Source organism: Balaenoptera acutorostrata, chromosome 15 (genome assembly GCF_949987535.1).
Source record: "Balaenoptera acutorostrata chromosome 15, mBalAcu1.1, whole genome shotgun sequence".
Classification (NCBI taxonomy): Eukaryota; Metazoa; Chordata; class Mammalia; order Artiodactyla; family Balaenopteridae; genus Balaenoptera; species Balaenoptera acutorostrata.
In genome coordinates, this window is record NC_080078.1 from 21,119,500 (window position 1) to 21,143,121 (window position 23,622).

The following is a 23,622-nucleotide window of genomic DNA, read 5'->3' on the forward strand; positions in this document are numbered from 1 at the left end:
ATCTGCCTTTCATGTGATCAGAGAGAAACAATTCTAAGATCAAAACAGTTTTCTCTTCTATGCCTGGCAATAGCAGGCAGCTCACAAATATTAATGAATTTTGGTTTTTAAATTTTAGATACAAAGAATTTCCAACCCATTTTATTTGTTTGTTTGTTTGTTTTGTTTTGTTTTGTTTGTTTTGCTTTTTTGGCCACGCTGTGCAGCTTGTGGGATCCTAGTTCCCTGACCAGGGATCGAACCCGTGCTCCCCGCAGTGGAAGCGTGGAGTCTTAACCACGGGACCTCCAGGGAATTCCCTCCAACCCATTTTCTTAAGGACAAAGCCCAAAAGCAACCTCAGTATTTTTGGAAATGTAAAATTATTTGAGATCATGTTGGATAGAATTCTGATTCGTAGCAGAGAGACCCATGACAGGAGGATATTAGAAGGGACCAGCATTTCCCTTCTACATGAATTACTAATGAATGGAACATTTCAGGTAGGCCCTCAAATGGTTAACTGCTTTCCCACAACCCAGCACACCACCGAAAGGGGTGAATAGTTAGAATTTTTATGAATGGGACAATGTTTGTCCTGCAAATGTCGGCATTCCAGATACTTGAAGTGCTTTTTGTTTTGTTTAGGATAATAGCCACCTGTGGAGAGCTCCTGCGGCAGTGCGGGGACTTTGAGCAGCAGCTAGCCAACAGGTAGGAGAGGGCTGTGGACCGGTCCCTGGGCTCTCAGCTGGGGGAAACCTTGACAGAGTACGCAGCGCAGTCTGAAGCCACAGAGCTTGAGGACTCTCTGTACCTAGGATACGAGGTGTCAGTATTGTCACCATTCAGCATTTATTGAGCACCTAAAAGGAGCAAGGCTCTGACCTCCTTGGCACGTAATTTTACTTAGATATGGAAGTTTCAGCCTAAATGAGGAAGCAGTACGTGTTGTCCCCAAATTATGAGTGGGCAGGGCTCCCACTGCATGTTTGCAAGTCAGTTATTGGGAATGGAAAGTTATAGGCGGTGGCGAGGTCCCCTGGGCCAGCCCACAGAATCGGGATGAATCCGGCCAGCCTGCCTTCTGGGTTCTGCAGTAGGATTCTGTGCTGCGGAAGCCAGTGTGTGTGTCAAAGGAGGATTTCTGGGGTCAGGCCTAGGAAAGTCCCTCCTGCCCCCTCTCCATTCTGATACCTGCCAGGGCTTTTACACTGCCCCGAAGTGTCCGCATTCGGACCTGTTTTTTCCCTCCAAGGGCTTCAAGCTTCCCAAATGCCCTCACTTCTTCAGCGGAATCTCTCATTGCCTTGGTGCAGCTGCTTTCTGTGTTCTGCAGGAATTCAGGGGAAGAAGTCTGTTTCCTAGGCGGTGTTAGGGCCTAGCAGCAGTCCCTTCACCTCTTTCTGGGATAACTCTTTGTTGTCCTAAAGTCACCTCTGCAGGAGGGAATTTCTGGCAGTGGTACAAAGTGAAAAGCACGCTGAGGCCTCGAGACTGGGTGGGCGGTAGGGCTGAGCTGCCGGGGAAGGTCGCCAGACCGGCCGCGGGGTCAGGGCTCTGAGTTGGTCATTTCTTCTTCTCACCACTGTTTGTCTCCTTTCATTTCTGAACCCATGGGTTGCCTTCAAGTCCCAAGATTTTTCACCATGGTTCTCATTATGGGGAAAGCCTTGAGGGGGCCAGGGGTGGGGGGGCGGGTTGGAATGGGCAGCTGTTGCAGTTCATAATTCCCAAGCAGCCCGGCATAGAGCTCATGTGGCTTCTTGGAATGAATAAAACCGGAGCACCACAGGCATACAGCGGAGTGTGGATAAATAATATAAATGATGAAGTAGACGCCCCCTTCCTCCCTCCCCACTCCCACACACACTTATGCTCATGTTTATATGCACATGTGTGCGTACACACACACACACACACACGGTGAGGGGAGTCTATGGTGGAAGGGTGAGTAGGTCTGGGTTCAAGAAGGCCCCTAAGAAAAGGTGAAAATTTGACATTTATATATTGAAAAGAAAGGCATGTAGCTTATTAGTTTCTTAATTACGGTGGTAATTACAGCCTGGGCCCAGCTCAAAAATTAAAAGTTAAGGAGTGTACAAAGTATTAAAAACTGAAAGTCTACTCACCCCAAAAATTCTTGAGAAGAAACGTTAAGAGCCCCCCTGCCCCCATCACATTTGTTGAGCTCTGCCGTGAAAGGCTTTACATGAATTAACTCCTTAATCCTCCCAGGGCGTCCAAAGAGATAGGTACTATTCTTACCCCCATTTTTACACATGAAGAGACATTGAGGCCTAGAATTTGGCACCGGTAGTAACTTCTTAAATAAAAGAAATTATCTGCGGGAAGAGCTGTGTCTGAGGTGATGCCATGAAGAGGCAGTGATCTGAACCTGGGCGTCAGCTGGGTCATCCCGAGTGTGTGAGCATCACCTGCACAGTGTCCTTCCTCACAGATGAGTGTCCGTCCTCAGACTTGGGTTTCTCTGCATATGTATCAGACGACTTTCCATATCAGAACGTGTAGACTTGCCTTAATCTTTTAATGAAGATGAATATTACATTCTAAAGGGTAAGGAAGGATCTGGTTAAGAAGGTGAATGGGGGCATGACAGATAAAGGGTGAGCCCCTCTAACTGCATTTTGCAGCCCAGAGAGGCTGAGAGGCTGGCCCGAGCTTTGGTGTGAGATGAGAACAGATTGGGTGTATCCAAGGGAGCCTTTTTAAGAGGTGACGTCATTCTGGAAGCACTGAGCCTGGAAAGGGAAAAGAGTAACAGTCATCATCTGTGTTCCCAACAGGGAGCCCATGCGTGTGGCTGCCACCTATAAAGCTTAGCTTATCTCCCTGTCAGTTTCACCGGCAGACCCAGACTGCAACTTAGGACCACCCCCCTCAGGTGGCAGAGGCAGTAGCTCGAAACGCTCCAGATTACTTCAGCGACAAGAGTGACATTGGCTACTGGGCTTTTAAGATCACCTGTTTGCAGACAGGGATTGTTGTGTGACTAGTGGGGCGAGTAAAGCAAGGTTGAGTTGGGTGTCACCCGAGGGATTTCTCTTGTACTTGGGTGACATACAGGGAGATTGCCGTGGTTCCTCTATACTTTTATGGTGCCCACCACTTATTTTTGGAACAGTGGTATTTTCACTAGGACAAGGTTTTAGTGGGACAGTTCAGTGGGACAGTGAGGTTTGGGGAATCCAAAATAAATGTCCAGGTTCCTATGGCTGAGGAGTGGGCAGCAACTTTTCCAGAAAAGGAGATGAGTTGAGGAAGGAGATGGAATTGGGATGTTAGTCCCTCCCTCCTCTGCTCATACTCACTGCCTTCTCCTGGCTCAGCAGGTAGCACAGCACTGGCACCTAACGGACTCTCCTGTTAATCTCTGAGCTTCTGAGGGCAAGCTCTATGTTTAATCATCTGATATCGCCAAGACCTGGCTTAGAGCCCATTGCAATGATGAGAAAACTTTTTTTTTTTCTTAATTTTTTTCTTTATTTTTGGCTGTGTTGGGTCTTCGTTGCTGCGCACGGGCTTTCTCTAGTTGCGGTGACAGGGGGCTACTCTTCGTTGTGGTGCGCGGGCTTCTCATTGCGGTGGCTTCTCTTGTTGCGGAGCACGGGCTCTAGGTGCGCGAGCTTCAGTAGTTGCAGCATGCGGGCTCAGTAGTTGTGGCTCGCGGGCTCTAGAGCACAGGCTCAGTAGTTGTGGCGCACAGGCTTAGTTGCTCCATGGCATGTGGGATCTTCCTGGACCAGGGATCGAACCGTGTTCCCTGCATTGGCAATGGATTCTTAACCACTGCGCCACCAGGGAAGTCCTGAGAAAATGTTTCTTAATGAATGAGATCAAGTGTTCATTTTGGTATGGTTTAGTTCTCAATAATAGGAAATACATATAGCGGGAAATCAGATTCTAATGATGAGGTCATCTAATGGTGACTGGATGAAGAGGAGGCTAGGGGAAAATGCCATTAGTTCCTTAGGGTTGGAGCTATATTTATTCCAACATTTAAAAATATTAGATTTGGTTTTTATTGTAGAGCACACCATTGTGACATTTTAAGCTATAAATTTTTTAAAAATTAATTAATTAGTTTATTTTTGGCTGCACTGGGTCTTCGTTGCTGTGCGCGGGCTTTCTCTAGTTGCGGCGAGCGGGGGCTACTCTTCGTTGCGGTGCGCGGGCTTCTCATTGAGGTGGCTTCTCTTGTTGCAGAGCACGGGCTCTAGGCGCGCGGGCTTCAGTAGTTGTGGCACACGGGCTCAGCAGTTGCAGCTCGCGGGCTCTAGAGCGCAGGCTCAGTAGTTGTGGCTCATGGGCCTAGTTGCTCCGCAGCATGTAGGATCTTCCCGGACCAGGGCTCAAACCCATGTCCCCTGCATTGGCAGGAGGACTCCTAACCACTGCTTCACCAGGGAAGTCCCTTAAACTGTAATCTTTAGTACTCAGAACATTCCCAACATAACTGTTTTTCTTCAGCTTGGATGGCAGATTGATGCCACTTGCCCCTGGCAGCCTGAGACTGAGACACGTATTGCAGTAACCCCAAGAAGGAGAGCTGACTTCCCGGAGGGCAGAGACGAAAGCTCAGCTCTCAACTTCCTGCTCACCAAACCCAGGGTCACCTGTCAGTCAAAGAATAATTACGGAGCACCTGCTATGTGCCTGGCACTGTGCTAAGTGCTGGGAATTCAGAGATGAAGACCAGTCTGTGGTTTAGCCTCACCATCTAGTGTGTAAGAGAGGTGAAGCCTGGTGAAGTCAGAAGACAGAGTGCCTGGGGGGAAAGATTGGGCAGAGGAGATGCCCCTGGGACAGGTCCTTGAAGAAGGAGTAGGATTTTTCCAGGTGCACCAAGGAGGGGAGAGCATTTCAGGTCACAGGAGCGTGCGAGCAAGACACGCAAGGGTGTGAAGCATGGTGTGTGGGCTGGGGGCGGTTGGCATGGTAGCGGGAATGTTTGTAAGGATACGGGGGTTCCAGCGATGGAGGACGCTGGGGGCCATGCCTAGGCATTTTTAGTTTTATCTTGGGGAGCACTGAAGGATCTTTGGGAAAAAGACAAAATCAGATTTGCCTTTTGGAAAGATCATTCCAGTAACCCTTAGGAGGACAGATTAAATGGAGCGTGGAAGGGAAGGCAACTATGATCCAGACAAGAAATAGTGAAGACTTGGAAGTAAGGCAGCGGCAGGGACAGGCCACAGTTTCACAGAGAAAAGACGCAACCAAAATTACCGGTAGGCGTAACCAACAGGGAAAACTGTAACTTGACCTTAGTGGCAGAGGCAGGTGGCTACTTGTGTCAGTAGTGGTTCCTGAGGAAAGTCCTGTCCCCAGGATTTGTTTGCAAGTACAGGCATTTCTTGACAAGCTCATGGGATTTGTTTTTGAAGAAGTGAGTGCCTACAGGCTGCCATGTCCAAAGTGATCTTTTTTATAAGAAATTATGGTAAAGGAGGCGTTGGGGAATTAGGCACAGTTGGGATGTACTACAGTGTCTAGTCTTCTGGCTACATAGGTTTGTATAATTCTGTACACATTTAAACGTATAGGCTGAATGGTGAGGTTGGGCTAAGGAAGAAACAGAGTGAGGATTTTCAGCATCCGTCAAGGGAGGTCATCCTCGTTGGAGACAGAGATCCCACTCCCCAAGCAGCCGCAGAGGTTGATCATCCCATAGAACCTCCTCCAGGCATTGTTCTTTCTCAGGAAAGCACCGGCCTCTCTCAGTAGATCTCTCTAAACCTCAGAAGTAAACTTTACGGTGCCGATGAACACAAACACCACACGAGCCCAGTGTGTGCGAGAGTGTGAGTCCTGTGGGTAGAGGCGTGCAGCGAGCTGCTGTCACTCTTCTCCAGGGACACTGCCGTGTCTCGTGCCTCTGACTGCGGTGCTGGTGGCTCCCCTGGTTTTGACTATTCCAAAGAGTGATGCTAATATAGCTCATATATGGAAAGTGCACAGTATTCCAGATTGTAGTGAGTTGACAGCTGCCCTGTAGACTGTGCATTATATTAGGAAGATGGCATATTCTGTTAGAGTCAGTGTTAAATAGGAAATAAAAACACCTGGTGTTTACTGTGCACCTGAGGTCCAGCTCCCTCCTAAAGGATCAAGGACGTCTCCATTTCCTTATAAAGTGGACCCCACATCAATCTGCCTCATGAGGATATCCTGGGATTTAGTAAGGAGCAGTCTGAATGCTCCAAGAAGAAAATTCCATACAAATAGCTCAGGGCATAATGGTCATCACTTTCATTACAGGATTTTGTCCACAGCTGGGAAGTATCTCTCTGAGTCCTACAGCCCTCGGAGCCTGACCGGTTTTCAGGATAGCATCTTGACAGACAAGAAGAGCTCTGCCAGGAACCCATGGCAAGAATATAATTACCTTCAGAAAGACAGCCCTGCCGAATATGGCAGTTTAATGGAAATACTCTATACCCTCAAGGTATGAGACCTGACTGATGGCATTCTTGCAAATGAAAACTTTTCCCTTGTCACTCACCCTTTCCCTAACCCAGGCTTTCTGCCCCTGTGTGTGGGCCCTGGGCTGTGGCATGCCCTCCCATGTCTCTGTCTCGTTTATGTTGGGGTTTTAAGAAGCTAATCAACTAAACTGGGGTCGAACCAATTGAAACACAGCTGTAGGAGGTGTTGGATAAATGGAGCTTTATTACTGACGAAAGGTAGGCTGGAGAGTGTGGCTCTCGATCTGCAGCCGCAGAAGCTCGCGGTTCTCTCCGGAGTTAGACCCGTCAGCAGGATGGGCAGAGCTGGACGGCCCCGGGCCCCCACGCGGGCACAGCCCCCCCGTACTGAGTGGCAGAGAGGGGACCGGAATTCCTGTACTGCCGGGGGGTGAGCAGAACCTGGGAAGGTGGACCCCAACCCAGGAGCCAGGGGAGGAGCAAGGGTGGGGAGGAGCCTGGAGCACCCCTCCAGTGCAGGTTCTTCCATGTGGCAACACGACGACGTGGGAATCAGTGTTCCCTCCTGGCTGTTCCTTTGGCTTAAACTCTTCGTTTGTCTACCATAAAATGGCCCTTGACTTTGAGCTTTGGGCCTCTTGGGGCCCAGGGACAGGGGGACCTCCCGACAAATGGAATGAGCCACACGCTCCCTGGGAATGGCCTCAGGGTTCTTCGAGGGCCGCGGCCTCCTTTCCAGAGCCACCCCCCGCCCCCAGTCTGATTTGAACCTCACTCTCTTGGTGATAAGCCAAGGAGGTACGGCTGTTCCCATAGCACCAAATTCTATCTGAAATAATCCTGATGGGCCACGAGCTCTGGAGGTGACCTCACAGTGTGCCTCAGGATGTGTCTGAGGCCTCAGCGTTGCCCTCACAGGGTCTCCCCCATCCCTCTGTACCTTGACCCAGCAACTGGCTGCATTTGAGCTTGACAAACACTTCTTGAAGCCATTCTGCAAGTTCATTCATCCGTGCTTCTGTGATTACGTTAAAGCAACTCTGTTTATCTTTATTGCTGATCTGATTTATGTCTGTTTGTTGTAATCAGTTCATTTATAATAGCAAAACTAAGGTTGCATTTTCCACCTCTGTATTTTCTCAGGCTGTTTGGAATACCTCGGGACTCACACAGGTGGTGCATACTGTGGTGTAACAGCCGAGTATAACTGACCTGACCTCACTGGGAATCAGGGCTCTGTCTATCACTCTTGTTTCTACATGACACTTCTGATCATTTTTTCCTTCTTCCTCTATCCCTGAGGGACAGTCACAGGTTAATTTTTCCTAAACTACCAATCCATGAGCTTATATTAGCTTAAATGCAACAGAGTCACCTGGGAAAGTGAATGAAAAATATATCAATAGTTTCCTGGGCTCCAGAACTCCAGTGGATCCAGATTCAGTAGTTCTATGGTAGACCCTGGGTATCTGTAACTCAGTGTGCTCTCCAGGGGGTTCTGGGGCACAGCCAGGTTTGAAACCACTGTAGTAGAGAACCCTCTTACTATTTTCCTTTCAGTGGCTTTTCAAAACGCTCAGCTAATACCTTGGTTGGATTCGGGGCCTAACACCCTGCCTTCTGCATTTTCTTGTCTTAGGAAAAAGGGTCAAGTAACCACAACCTGCTGTCGGCGTCTCGAGCGGCTCTGACTCGGCTTAACCAGCAGGCCCACCAGCTGGCTTTCGATTCCGTCTTCCTGCGCATCAAGCAGCAGCTGCTCCTCATTTCCAAGATGGATGTAAGTTTCCCACTAACTGGAAAACGTGCCCCTTCACCCCCCAGCCTAGGCCTAATATCCCCTTCCCCGAGCTTTGGGCGGTGCCCCCGCTGACTCTCCTAGGCTAGAAGTCCACCTGTAGAGTCACTGTTCCCTTGCAACTCATTGCTTAGCGAGACTGTCCTATCTTAATTGTAGTTACTGTGATGCTGTGTTTTCAGACTGTTTCTTGGGATTATTACTATTGCTTGATTAACTTTCACAGCAGCTTAGCTGTGCCCTCTCAGGGAGAAGTAAGGGAGATTATGTGCCACTGGAAAAGTTGGGGCCGGTCAGAGGAACTAATTGTCTGATGAGGTTGAATTGTTTTCATGCCAAACATTTGTGGAGACTTGGTTCTGGAACTTTGTTCAGGAGAGCGCCTTACTCGATTTGATCTGGTGTTTTTGAGGAGAGTTTGAAGGGTTCTGCTCTTTTCTGTCCTTGATACTCTTGCTATTTGGCAATTCTTAGAACACCTCACTTTCCTCGCCTTGCACACTCTTCTCTTTTCTGGTTGTCCTTACTCCTTTTCAAGGAATTGCCTATCAGTCCTGTTTTCTCTACTGGCTCTGACTTTCCCTGGGTCCAGATCTCATGACTTTCCTTTCAGATTTCTGAGACAGTCCCCTGATTAATTTTTCTCACTGACTCCTCAAGTCTATCTGGATTTGGCTTATTTTAAAGATAGTCTTGGGACTTCCCTGGTGGTGCAGTGGTTAAGAATCCTTCTGCCAATGCAGGGGACATGGGTTCGATCCCTGGTCTGGGAAGATCCTACATGCCGCAGAGCAGCTAAGCCCGCGTGCCGCAACTACTGAAGCCCACGCACTCTAGGGCCCACGTGCCGCAACTACTGAGCCCGCATGCTGCAACTACTGAAGCCCGTATGCCTAGAGCCCATGCTCCACAACAAGAGAAGCCACCGCAATGCGAAGCCCGCGTACCACAACGAAGAGTAGCCCCCGCTCGCCGCAACTAGAGAAAGCCCGCGTGCAGCAGTGAAGACCCAATGCGGCCAAAATAAAACAAAACAAAAGAGTAAAGATGGTCTTTTGGGAAAGATCCAGTTATGGGCTTTTACTAACCAAGAGATACTTTAAGGAAGTCGTTTGCTTTTTGCTGCCCTCTGGAAAGCATACTAGGCCGGGAGCCAAGGGCCACTCACTTTATTCACCATATGATCTGGTTAGGTCTGTGCGAAATGCCGTGAGATCTACTCCAACCAGATTTTGCACTTCTGGCCTGGCTGGGGCAGGGCTGTGTGTGGGGCTGGTGGTGTGGGGCCCCTGCTGTCACATCCTAGTGGAAGTGCTGTCGATGGAGCTGTTCCGGGCACTGCCCATGCGTGGTCTCGTTGGGTCACACGGCTGAGGCTGTTACCTCCTCTGTGAGCCTCATCTCTTTATCTTTAAAATGGGGATACAGTAATCCTCACCATATGGGTATGTGAGGATTAAGTGAGATTGTGTATATGATAGAATTTAGCACAGCCCCTGTCACAGAGTAGATGCTTAATACGTGGTGGTTTTCTTTTTTTCTGTGATTCTCAAGAGTAATGACAGTTTTTAAAAATAGAAATTACATATATCCATTTTCAGAAATTCAAGCAATATAGGAAAGTACAAAGAAAAAAAGCAGTAAACCCCTTCAAAGTCCCAACATCCAGAAATCATCAAGCCAGACATCTCTTCCTGCCCACTCACATGTTGAAGGCTAGACGGTCATTGGTAGGGAAATGATCCATAGGAAGAAATGGAATTGTGCTACACATGCTGTTTTTCAAAAAAAAAAAAAAAATGTGTACAATATAAACGTTATTTGAATTTAACTAGAAAAAGAAGATAAACGAAACCAAAGGAATGGTTGAACTTGAGATAATAGTTTCTTCACCATGAAAGATATCAGTCCCCAGAAGATCTCTTCAAGATTAAGAAAGAAAGATTATGAAAACTGCAGATAGATGGGAGTCGTTGGTTTTTGTTAATCATGTTTCTATTTTAGATAGATATTGACATTGATTCACCTGCCCTGAAAGCCGATGGGATTAGCATTCCTTACATCTCACATCTTCCTTCCCCAACCTCCCTGGTTTGGTTGTTTTTATTATTTTTATTTTGTCAAAGGTTAACGTCTTGACCTTCTGTTCTGAAACCTTAATTCTGCCAGTTGTTTAGTCTTCTTCTCCACTGAGCCCAGCTCGGTGCTTCCCACCTGTCCTTTGCCCTCTACTTCTGCATTCCACGCTCATTGTTCTGCCCCGGTCCTTGGTTGCCTGATCTCGCCTTCTCATTCAGGCCTCACCACAATGGCTCGGGCGCTGGGAATGGACACAGGCAGCTTTGGCGATTAGGAGGAGTTCTCCCAGAGTGCCAGCCTGAAAGCACACAATACAAAGGCAAACACTTGGGCTTAAGGATTTGAAAATTAAACCCTGGTCATTAAATGTTTGTTTTTAATGTTTGCTGGTAAATTGTATCACTCTTGTACATTACAAGAATATAAACCAACACTATATTCCCTTTCAAAATAGATTGTTGAAGTTTACCTGCGTTACCTGGTGACAGATGGTTAGAAAAGGCCCTTAGAAGGAAATTTTAAATTCAAAAATAATCTGCCTCATTTCCCTATTGACCCTCTTCAGGTCCACCCTCTCTGCCTGCTTTTTCAGGCCCTCCCTCATCAGTCCACTCTGTTTCACCCTTATTCCAAAGTACTTTTCCACTCTGGCTCTTCTTTCCCTCTGCCCTCCGCCCGATCACCCTCCGACTTCGCTCCTCCCGCCTCCTCTGTGAAGCCTTCCCAGGGCCTGCAGCCCACGGTGCTGGTCCTTTAGATGCACTCCGGTGATGTGCTCTTTCCCCACAACTCAGCCCTTGCTCCTGGCCTCCCCTTCTCTGCCTCACTGACCCTCACCACCTCTGCTCCCTCCCTGTGCCCCTCTGTGCCAGGACTTCACCACCAGGTTGTATTGTTCCTTCTTTTTAAATCTGTCTCTGTCTGTTTCCATGGCCACTGCCCTGGTTTGGGATCTCTTCATCTCTGAATTGTTTGCCTTTGTTGCCTTTCATCTTCCTCTCCGCCCACAATCCTTCTCAGAGTTGCTGCATTAATCTTCCTAAAGCATCGCTCTGATTTTGTCTCTCCGCATTCAGATCCCTTACTTGGCTCCCCACAGTCAGTGTGATAATCTATTTTTAAAAACTTTTTACTCTGGAAATTTTCATACATATGCACGAGTAGAGGGAAGAGTGTAATAAACTCTGTGTCCTCATCACCCTGTTTCGTCAATGATCAACTCCTGGCCGTTCTGTTTCATATATACCCCTTATCTAAAATAAGAACTCTAAAAATAATCACAATACCATAATCACCCTTAAAAATACAATTAAAAATAATTCCTTAATATCATCAGTGTTCAAATTTCCAGTTGTCTTATAAGTGTCATGATTTAACTGTTTGAATCAGGATCCAGATTAGTTCTGCACGTTGGGATTGGTGGATGTGTGATGTGTCTTTTACGTCTCTTTTGAACTCTACAGGTTACCTTTCCATCTCTCTCTCTCTTTCTCTCCCTCCCTCCCTCTCTCCTTCCCTCCCTCTTCTCTCTCTCTCTTTCATTTTCCCTTTTCTTTTTTTTTTTAAATTAATTTAATTTATTTATTTATTTTTGGTTGTGTCGGGTCTTTGTTGCTGTGCGCAGGCTTTCTCTAGTTGCGGTGAGCGGGGGCTACTCTTCGTTGCGGTGCGTGGGCTTCTCATTGCGGCGGCTTCTCTTGATGCAGAGCACAGGCTCTTGGTGCCCGGGCTTCAGGAGTTGTGGCACGAGGGCTTAGTTGCTCTGCAGCATGTGGGATCTTCCCGGACCAGGGCTCGAACCTGTGTCCCCTGCATTGGCAGGCGGATTTTTAACCACTGCACCACCAGGGAAGCCCCGTCATTTTCCCTTTTCTTAGCCTGGTGTTCACAGCTGTGCATTCTCTTTCTAGCCTTCCCTCTCTGCACCTCATGCATCCTGTGGCCGGCCCCTTCTCTAGCCACCCTAGGCTCTTGCTCCTCTGAACTCTTGTTGTATAAAACCTGACTGAGAACTTCTGCCACTGAGAACTCTTGAAGTGGAAGCCTGTGCGTGTGTGTGTGTAGGTGTAGGGGGTATAGGGTGGGTGTGTGTCAGGGGTCTTGGTTCCCCAAGGAGAGCAAGAACCAAGATTGCCAATTCTTTGTCTCCTCCCTACAAAGCCTGGCACAGGGTGCTGTGCAGCATGGGCACTCGGTGCACGTGCATGATCGGCATGTTCCTTCCCCGTGGGGTGGGAGTTAACTGAAAAAAAGTAGGATATTTTGAAACAAAAGAGGATTCTCAGAAAACAGCAAGGAGGGCTTCCCTGGTGGTGCAGTGGTTAAGAAGCCTCCTGCTGATGCAGGGGACTCGGGTTCGATCCCTGGTCCGGGAAGATCCCACATGCCACTGAGCCTGTGCACCACAACTACTGAGGCTGTGCTCTAGAGCCCACGAGCCACAACTGCTGAGCCCGCGTGCCACAACTACTGAAGTGCATGCACCTAGAGTCCGTGCTCTGCAACAAGAGAAGCCACTGCAATGAGGAGACTGCACACAGCAACAAAGACCCAACACAGCCAAAAATAAAAACAAATAAATAAATACATTTATAAAACAAAAACAGCAAGGAGTTTAGAAAACTATAGGGGCAGGGGTGGGGAAGAAAAGTCTTTGTCTAGAGCAGGAAAATTAGAGTCGAGTTGGTGCTAGAGAGTGTGGGGAGGACGGCTGAGGCTTGGCCTGGGCCGGGATCCCAGGGGTGGACACGGTCATGACATTCCCGGAAAGCTCCTTAAAGGATCAAGCAACCAGATCGGGCAACAGGTGGCTGCAGAGAGCAGCTACCACGTGACCTCAGGAGTCACTCCAGGAGTCCAGCCAGAAAGGGTCTTGTTTTCCAGGCTGGCCTTAGGGTGACTCAGGTAAGAGTTCAGCAACTAGATTTCTGTGGAAAGCTGTGCCATGCTGATAATTAACCACATGTGTGGTGGTAATTGGCCTAACTCTGTAGGGGAGGCCGGGAAGGCTCCCACAGTGACGTCATAGTCCCATCGAATGATGAAAGAAGACGTGTTGGTGCTGCAGGTCTCCAGACAGGGGGTCCTGAAAAGGACAAAGGGGCTGTTGGTGGGGTTTGGAGGCTCCTTCTCTTCCCTTTCCCTTTGAGTTCTGAATCAGATGAGACATAGATCCAGAAAGCAGGTGGAATAAAAGCAGCACCTTTAACTTAGTAAAGCAGTGTTGGTGAATGTGGTTTGGATATTCCGGCAACCAGACAGGGCTTCCAATTCACATATGGTCTCTGTGGAGGATTTTAGGGGGTCCTGGTCTCTTCAGAGGGCTGGCTGATGACCTGGGAGTTAGTGAGGCTACCTGTGCCAGCAGCTGTTAACCGGTTGCCCTCGCCCTGTAGAGAAATTCAGAACAAGAATATCCAACTCTTCCTTTCACGTTCTGAGCGGGTAAACACAGAAGGGATCGGTTCCCATCGAATAGTTGAGTGGAGAAGGTGGGATTTCCTGCTTTATGGATCTGAAAGGATGCAGCGAGAGAGAGGATTACTTTCTCTGTGGCGGGCTTCAAGGTGATGCCTTAAAGAAGAGAAATCCCTGGTGTGCCGCGTGGTGATGATTCCCGAGGCCAGCTCTGAGCAGAGATGGTGCCTGTGGTGATGCTGCGTTCTTCATGTAGTTTCCAGCACGTGGTGCTTTCGCGTGCTGCCTGGGTGCTGTGACATTGACTGTTTCCTCTCCTTCCTCCCTTAGAGCTGGAACACCGCCGGCATTGGAGAAACCCTGACCGATGACCTGCCCACCTTCAGTCTCACTCCTCTCGAGTACATCAGCAACGTAAGAGCTTCTGTGCGCTTTTCTCTGCGCCGGTCACGGCATCTGAGACCTTGTCTTGTCTGGCCCTTCTGGGTAAAGTGGTCCTTGCTGCGTCGGTTCTGTCTGGACCTTTTCCTTTTGGATAGTCTCCATCCATATCCAGGACTTTAAGGAAATGTGGTTGATTTCCTTAAATCAGCTGATGAAACACATGCTGATTTCAAAGCCTAACACATTCCCGCCCCTCCCCGATCCCTCTCAGTGTGAGGTGTGGCCAGTGCCTGAGGGCATCAGGGTGTGAGTCCAGCTCCATTGCTCTTGAATGTCAGTGAGCATAGGAAGTGCTGTACCGGAACGATAGACCCAACTGTGTCTTCCTCACACTGTGGGGGAGTTCTGCAGTTTTCAGGGGTGATTTTGAGATAGGTGATTTCTGCCTTGAGCTCTCACTTTAGAATCCACCCCTGTGTAAGTTATGACTGTTGTAATAGATATGAAGGAATTTTATTTTATTTTTTAAAATATTTATTTATTTATTTTGGCTGCACTGGGCCTTAGTCGCGGCATGCGGGATCTTTGTTGCAGCATGCGGGATCTTTAGTTGTGACATGTGGGCTCTTAGTTGCGGCATGCGGGCTCCTTAGTTGCGGCATGCGAACTCTTAGTTGCAGCATGCATGCGGAATCTAGTTCCCCGACCAGGGATCGAACCCGGGCCCCCGGCATTGGGAGCGTGGAGTCTTACCCACTGGACCACCAGGGAGGCCCCTGCAAAGGAATTTTAGAAGTAAATATTGTACAGTTAGAGGAAGTGTGTGTGATCCCACTGGTGGGTAGCAAGGAGGATGGCTTTCCTCTCTCTGTTCACTGAGCAAGTCCAAAACGGCAATTGTTTTCCTCTGTTTTTCAGGGCATTATTCAATACCCTGGACGGAACTAAAAATGTTGGTTGGTGTTTACAACCAATGAGAATAATCTTATTTTTAGAATTGAGACACGTGTATTGCAATCGAAATTGATTCCAGAAACGATGTTGCGTAGAAGGAACTTGAGAGGCTATCGAGTTGATTTTAAACACAGAGGAGTAAGGAAGGCGAGGGGGCGTTTGCAGGCCAGGGCTCTTTCCCACCGGCTGCCGCTCGTCCGCCCCCAGGTAGGCATCGTCCACATGAGATCATCTCCTGATGACCTCAGCTCAGGAAATGAATATCTACTGAGCATGTACTGTGTGCAGGGGCAGTGCTAGGCTCTTATCGGTGCCATGAGATAGTGTGCAGTATAGACCGAATCAACAACTTTGTGAGCCGGTTGGCGGCAGCCGTGTTTTGTGGTCAGAAGCACCAAGGCTCTGGGGGATGGGAGTGGGGCAGGGAAGCCACTCATTCAGCAGTCGCTCTGTTAGGATGCCCGGTGCTTTATGTGTGTCTCACGCAGTATTAGTTTCATCTTTGCCACAGCCCTCTGAAGTAAGTATGAGATCACCCTCATTTCCGAGATGGCGAAACCAAGGCCCCGACAGATTAAGTAAGTTGCCCAACGTCACACAGTGGTAGAGCCAAAACTCAAACCCAGGTCCTTCTGACCACAGAGCTGTTCACTTTTCCTGAGTCACTGCGCTTACCCAGCCAGGATATCAAGGAGTATTTATTGAATATGGGAGAATAGTAGACAAACATCTACAGGTGTGATGGTGAGCATCCCTTCCCACACTGATTTCCAAGAAATAAACATAGACAGAACTCCCAAGAAAAACTTGGCATTGTGGAATGTCTCTAGAAACCACAGCAATCCCCACAGTCTAAGGCCAATTAATTCAAGTTTGAGATGTCAGATTATTGAAAATTTGCACCTAACCGACGCTTTGCCTTGCTGGTGAATGCCCTCACCCACGCAGGACCGTGTGAGCATTATAAGGGGATGAAATAGGAGAAAATCCTTTGAAGAAATAAAACAACATAGATGCAAGGCATATTGATGATGATTCTTTATTTCAAGTAAAACTGGGTTTGTGGATTTAGCCAAGAGGTTATGGCTACGGATGAAAGGGGTACCAAATACAGGAATATGTCTGTGGTCTCTGCACATAGTAGGTATTCAGGAAGTGCTTGCTGAGTGGAATTACAATGGAGAAATTCTAACCCCAGAAGTCAGCATCCTTCTCTTCCTCCAGCCTTGGGGAAAAATGATGAATTTGTTGCCATTTCAAGCTGAGATGTACAGTGGTTGTGGTTATTAGTGACATAAGTGACCACTTGTCTAGTTTGAGTGTTTCACTTACTAAGTAAATGAAAGGAAAAGGTGCTGATTTTTTTTTTTTTTTTAATGAAACTCTCTAGGAGTTAAGCCAGCATTTTATTTATTTATTTATTTTTGGCTGTGTTGGGTCTTCGTTTCTGTGTGAGGGCTTTCTCTAGTTGCGGCAAGTGGGGCCACTCTTCATCGCGGTGCACGGGCTTTCACCGTCGCGGCCTCTCTTGTTGCAGGGCACAGGCTCCAGACGTGCAGGCTCAGTAGTTGTGGCTCACGGGCCTAGTTGCTCCGCGGCATGTGGGATCTTCCCAGACCAGGGCGCGAACCCGCATCCCCTGCATTGGCAGGCAGACTCTTAACCACTGCGTCACCAGGGAAGCCCTGATTTTTTTCATTTTACCATCTATGTACCTACCGCTTTAAAGGGAGACCAAACACAATTTTTCGTTAGCACGATGGGCCACATTAAGTGTTTGGAGATGAAGGTGTAATCATCCTGTAGTCCTCTGGGCTGGTAGATTTTGGGAGTCTGTCTTAACTTCTGGACACCTGCTACCGTATAGGTGTATGTAAGGCCAGATCGAGAAGATCTTTCTCTAATAGTCCTTGGACTTTTAGCTTGCAGAATCAGTATCAACTCTAAGTTGGAATGAATGTGTGAAATCAATATGGAGCCAAAAAAATCAACAACAGGCTCCAGTACCTTTTTAAGAAAATATATATTACGTTGTCATAACCTGAAAATCAGCCTCATTTTGAAATGACACATATACTTACCTTAAAATACTAAACAGTTGTGAGTTGTAATAGAAATAGGTGTCTAAAATGTATCCATGATGACAGTCTGTGTATCTGACAAACACATGACAAATCCTGAATTATTCATGGCCTCATCCCAAATGTCTTGTAACCCTGCCTTTGTGATTCCTCACCAACCAAGAAGGTTTATTTTCTAGAGTTTGTATTATGAAAACATACAGTTTTCCCTCCAAATTAATTTATAATTATAAACTGCTTTTTTCCCCAACAAAATTCCTTCCTTCGCCTGGTTAAATCACTTAGAAGGAAGAGACCCAGATCCAAATCCAGAAGACAGGATTGAAATTCTTGCTTGACCATGCACTTGTTGACATTAGCATCTTACTGGTTTTTCATCTATGAACAGTAATAATAACTTATATTTACACAAGTGCTTTAAATTTTGCAAAGCACTCCAGTATCCATTACTCATTTGAGGTAGAGCTCGCACTGAATGCATTCCAAAAATACTGAGGCCATGAGTGAGAAGGATGAATCTATGATCTATGTGCAAACTACCGGTGGCTTTTTTTCAGATGTTGCCTCACCAGTATTACCACACACTGGAAAGATCAGACCTGGAACTGCTGCAGGGTCTTGCAGTTTTGTCTGTCCACCATTTGCCTTCACATAAATGTACTGCATGAAATAATTACCGCCGCATGTGTCAACGCTGGGCTGACAGTGCTTTCTTTTGTTTCAGATTGGGCAGTATATCATGTCCCTCCCCCTGAACCTTGAGCCATTCGTGACTCAGGAGGACTCAGCCCTAGAGCTGGCTTTGCACGCTGGAAAGCTGCCGTTTCCTCCTGAGCAAGGTAAGAGAGACCTGCAGGAAAGAGAGCGGCGGGCTTGGATGTGATCCCATGCCCCTTGTAACACCTTACCCTCATCATACCCGTCCTCCACACTCGCACTGAAATAGTTGTCAAAGTGTACAGTCGTGGCTGAGAAAGATTGGGGTTCTCTTTTTGCACCCTCTGAGGGACTTCTACGGGACAGAGTGGATTAGGGAAGGCTCACTGTATGCAGGGCATCCCTGGGGAACTCCCCCAGTGCCGTCAGTTGGGAGGTGGTGGCAGGTGGGCCTGGGGTCGTAGGCATTCATTGGTGATAGAAGGGAGGTCACAGGGCAAGGGGCCCGCCAGGTGTTTTCTCTCTCTCTGCTCCGCCTCTGTGTGGGCCACCTGTCAAGTAAAGTGGCACCTCATAAGAAGAGTTTTTCTTTTTTTCTTTTTTTTTTTTTTTAAACATCTTTATTGAAGTATAATTGCCTTACAATAGTGTGTTAGCTTCTGCTTTATAACAAAGTGAATCAGTTATACATATACAATATGTTCCCATTTCTCTTCCCTCTTGCATCTCCCTCCCTCCCACCCTCCCCATCCCACCCCTCTAGGTGGTCACAAAGCACCGAGCTGATCTCCCTGTGCTATGCGGCTGCTTCCCACTGGTTATCTATTTTACATTTGGTAGTGTATATATGTCCATGACACTCTCTTACCCTGTCACATCTCACCCCACCCCCTCCCCATATCCTCAAGTCCATTCTCTAGTAGGTCTGTCTTTATTCCCGTCTTGCCACTAGGTTCTTCATGGCCTTTTTTTTTTTTTTTCCCCTTAGATTCCGTATATATGTGTTAGCATACTGTATTTGTTTTTCTCTTTCTGACTTACTTCACTCTGTATGACAGACTCTAACTCCATCCAAGAAGAGTTTTTCTTGTCAAGACAATAATAAACTCTTCAGGGTAGAGGTTAACACTTCTGTCCAAATGCCTTTGGCTGTAGCGAGCTTCCAACTCCCCAAGGCTCGTGGGTCTCTAAACTGGCAAGGTAAAAAAATACAATACGTTAACACTTTTCCTTTTTCTCATTGTCTGGGCCTGACAGATTTGAACAGGGACCACATACTCTCTGATCCAAAATCATCTTATCCCTAACATTGGGCATTATAGGCCTCCCTCTGTAATACTGAATAGACAGAAAAAAAATCACTTGGTATATAAAGGATTCAGCAGCTCAAGAGAAGGTACCGCACTGAAAATAAAATCACATCGAAAGGTTAAAAATAAAGGGTGGCTAAAAGGCATCTCATGTAAATTCAAATAAAAAGAAAACAAGATGACTGCATCACTATTAAAGAAGTTGAATCAAATCAAAAGATAATAAATGAGACTAAATGATTCTTCATGTCAATAACGGGTGGATTCCACAGTGAACCTGTAGTAGTCAGGTACGCTTTTGTGGCCAGTAACACAGCACTGAAGTATATAAAGAAGAAGCTGGCAGACGTATAATGACAAAACCACATTAGTACTGAGAAAATCTTGTACCTCTCATTTAGGCTTTGACAGATCAAAAAGGAAAATTAACGAGAAGAAAAGAGGAATTGTTCCGTATAATCAGCACATTTGATTGAATCAATATGTCAAGATTTTTATCCCACAGAGAATAGGCATAGTTGTCAAATTTCCATAAACTGTTTGCAAAAGTAATACAAATAAAATCTCCATAAGTTTCATAGGATTATAAATATTAATGGTACTTATATAATTTTTGAAAAAAAAATTCTATTTAAAATTCAGATTTAAAATGTGAAACCTGCTAAGCTAAACTATGAGTGACTATTAATAATCTTCATGATAGGGAAGGGAAGACTTTTTTGAAATGAAAGATAGAAACTGTAAAGGAGGGGACTTCCCTGGTGGTCCAGTGGCTAAGACTCCGTGCTCCCAATGCAGGGGGCCCGGGTTTGATCCCTGGTCAGGGAACTAGATCCCACATGCCACAACTAAAGATCCCGCATGCTGCAACTAAGATCCCGCGTGCCGCAACTAAGACCCCGCGTGCCGCAACTAAGACCCGGTGCAGCCAAATAAATAAATAAATATTTTAAAAAAAAAAGAAACTGTAAAGGAAATTGAAAGATAAATGATAAACTGGAAAAAAATAGCAACATATATGATAGATGATGGTTAATATCCTCATTTTATAAAAGTTCTTACAAGTCAGTAAGAAAAAGATGAACACCCACGGAAAAATAAGTAAACAACATGAAGGCATTCAGATAAGCTAAAACATATAAAGAAATGTTTTAACTTTAGTAATCCTCAAAGAGCTGCAAATGAAAGTAGGATGGATCATTTTACAACCTATCAAATTGACTATATATACATGCATATATTTTATTTTATTTTATTTTTATTTATTTTTAAAATAAATTTAATTAATTAATTAATTTATTTATTTTGGCTGCGTTGGGTCTTGCTGCACGCGGGCTTTCTCTAGTTGTGGTGAGCGGGAGCTACTCTTCGTTGCGGTTTGTGGGCTTCCCATTGTGGTGGCTTCTCTTGTTGTGGAGCATGGGCTCTAGGCACACGGGCTTCAGTAGCTGTGGCACACAGGCTCAGTAGTTGTGGCACATGGGCCCTAGAGCACAGGCTCCGTAGTTGTGGCACATGGGCTTAGTTGCTCTGTGGCATGTGGGATCTTCCCAGACCAGGGCTTGAACCTGTGTCCCCTGCATTGGCAGGCGGATTCTTAACCACTGTGCCACCAGGGAAGCTCCATGCATATATTTTAAGTGTTTATGCTTAATATTGGCAAGATGGAGGAAAACAGTTTAAATTGTACAGTTTGAATTTCTGAAGGGCTATTTGACATAAGATCAAAGACCTTAGAGATGTGCATACCTTTTAGATCAGGAATTCTACTGCTAGATAATTATGCTAATAAAATAACCATGAGTGTAACTCCATGAATGTTCATCCCAGCATTGTTTATAAAAGCAAAACATTAAAAAGAAAAATAAATGTGAAACTCTAGAAAGTTTGATTAAACTGTTTTTGTACATCCGTATAGTTATATACAGCCATTAAAATGATATTATAAAAAATATTTAATGACATACATATATTCTCAGCATATTGAGTGTGAAGAATGGTTATAAAATAATATATGCAGTATGAGTCCATTTAAAAAAAAACCGCTGTGCATGTAAGCACAAGGAGAAGAGACTAGGGGACTTCCCTGACGATCCAGTGGTTAGGACTCTGAGCTTTCACTGCCGAGAGCATGGGTTTGATCCCTGGTCGGTCGGGGAAGTAAGATGCCACAAGCTGCACGGCAAGGCCAAAAAAAAAAAAAAAAGACTAGAGAACGTTCACACCACTATCAATTGGTATATCCACTTTGGAAACAGTTCGGCATTTTCTAGTAAAAGTGACAGTGTGCATACCCTCTGGCCTATCAGTTTTACTCCCAGATATATATCCTAGAACCTCTTCCATGTGTGCCCCCCACATATATTTATAAGGATATTTGTGGTGATGTGGTAATAGCCCCAAACTGGTAGTAACCTGAATGTCCACCAACAGTAAAGTGGACACCTACGTTATGGTACAGTCATGGGATGAAATAGTATGCAGTATTAAAAGTGAACAAGCTACAGCTATACATAATGACATGGATGATTCTCACAGTCACATGATGGAGCAAAAGAAATAAGACAGAAAGAATCTGAACAGCCAAAGTTAGGCTTGCTGGGGGTTGCATACCGGGGAGAGGCTGCAGAGCGGGGTACCTGGGATCCTGCTGCGTGTGCTTGGAGGGGCATGTGAGAGCTTTGGGGTACTGGCAGTGGCCTTTTTCTTGAACATAGAGGTGATTGCATTGGCATTGGCTTTATAGTTGTTCTGTAAAACATGTAATGTGTTTTATACATTCTACCAGGTGTATGGTATATCTCATGATTTAAACAAAGGAAAAAGCCAAAGATAAGACCCTAGGAGAATAAATCGATAAAGGTTGTCTGGAGGGTGGTTTCTATCCAGAGTTAAAGTAAACCCATCCTTTTTGATCCAGCAGTTCTTCTTTTAGATGCCCATTCAAGAGAAATCCATGCTTATGTGCCCACGGAGGTGCATATGAGGTGGTTCATTGCAGAATTGTTTGTAATAGCAAAAAATTAGAAAACCCAAATGTCTATTACTCAGGGAGTAGGTAGGTATATTGTGATATATCCATAATGTAGAAAATTTCTCTTTGATTTTCTTTATAAGAGGTAGAACTATTTGAACTTAGAGATAAGATCTTCAGAAATATGGATCTTACATTGTTAAGACAAAAAAGCAAGATACAAAATAATACATACAATATTATTTATGTTTTGAAAAAGCCCCACCCTGTGTATTTCTGTACATACATATGCACATAAAAGCATTGAAAATAGGTCTGGCAGAACACGTACCAAACTGGTATCAATGGCCACCTCTGGGCAGGGAAGTGGCAGCAGAGATGTGAAGTATGGTTAGTTTTTACTCATGATATTTATGTACTGTCTGAAATTTTAAAATTAGAATATATTTCTCTATTGTATGTTAAAAATATATGTAAACTACAATGCTAGTAATAGTTATTGAAGGGTAATGAGTTTATGTGAGTTTTTTTAATTCAATTTTTCTATATATATATTTATTGATATAATATTAATATATTAGTTTCAGGTATGCAACATAATAATCTGATATATGTATACACTACAAAGTGATCCCCACAAGAAGTCTAGTTACCATCTGTCACCATACAGTTGACCCCCTTCACCCTTTTTGCCTCCTCCCTTAATTCTCTTCCCCTGTGGTAACCACCAATCTGTTCTCTGTATCTATGAGTTTTGTTTCGTTTCATTTGTTCGTTTGTTTTGATTTTCAGATTCCATATATAAGTGAAGTCATACAGTATTGGTCTTTCTCTGACTGACTTATTTCACTTAGCATAATACCCTCAGGGTCCATCCGTGTTGTTGAAATTGACAAGATTTCTCTCTTTTTTATGGCTGAATAGTATTCCATTGTGTATATATGCCACATCTTATTTATCCATTCATCCATTGATGGACACTTAGGTTGTTTCCATATCTTGGCTATTGTAAATAATGCTGTGATGAACATAGGGGTGTGTATGTCTTTTTGAATTTGTTTTTGTTTTCTTTGGATAAAAACCCAGAAGTGGAATATCTGAGTCATATGGTGGTTCTATTTTTAATTTTTTGAGGGACCTCCATACTGTTTTCCATGGTGGCTGCAGTAATTTACATTCCCACCAACAGTGTATGATGAGGGTTCCTTTCTTTCTACAACCAAAACTTGTTATTTCTTGTCTTATTGATAGTAGCCATTCTGACAGGTGTGAGATGATATTCATTGTGGTTTTGATTAACATCTCCCTGATTATTACTGATGTTGAGCATCTTTTAGTGTGCCTGTTGGCCATCTGCATGTCTTCTTTGGAAAAATGTCCATTCAGCTCCTCTGCCCATTTTTTAATCAGATTGTTGTTTTTTGTTATTGAGTTGTATGAGTTCTTTATATATTTTGGATATTAGCCCCTTATTGATTATATGATTTGCAAATACAGTAGTGCCCCCTTATCCACAGGGGATGTGTTCCAAGACTGCCAA

General features: G+C 45.5%; 1 protein-coding gene across 2 annotated transcripts in view; it reads left to right on the forward strand.

The window, feature by feature from the left end:
- COG7 (component of oligomeric golgi complex 7) overlaps positions 1-23,622 on the forward strand; it is a 77,875-nt gene that overhangs the window by 39,859 nt on the left and 14,394 nt on the right. For both annotated transcript variants that reach the window (XM_057529799.1, XM_057529798.1), the window contains exons 11-15: positions 628-693; positions 6,262-6,448; positions 8,068-8,208; positions 14,053-14,136; positions 17,866-17,980. In XM_057529799.1, the coding sequence (XP_057385782.1) occupies positions 628-693; positions 6,262-6,448; positions 8,068-8,208; positions 14,053-14,136; positions 17,866-17,980 (593 nt within the window). The remainder of the gene's footprint in view (positions 1-627; positions 694-6,261; positions 6,449-8,067; positions 8,209-14,052; positions 14,137-17,865; positions 17,981-23,622) is intronic.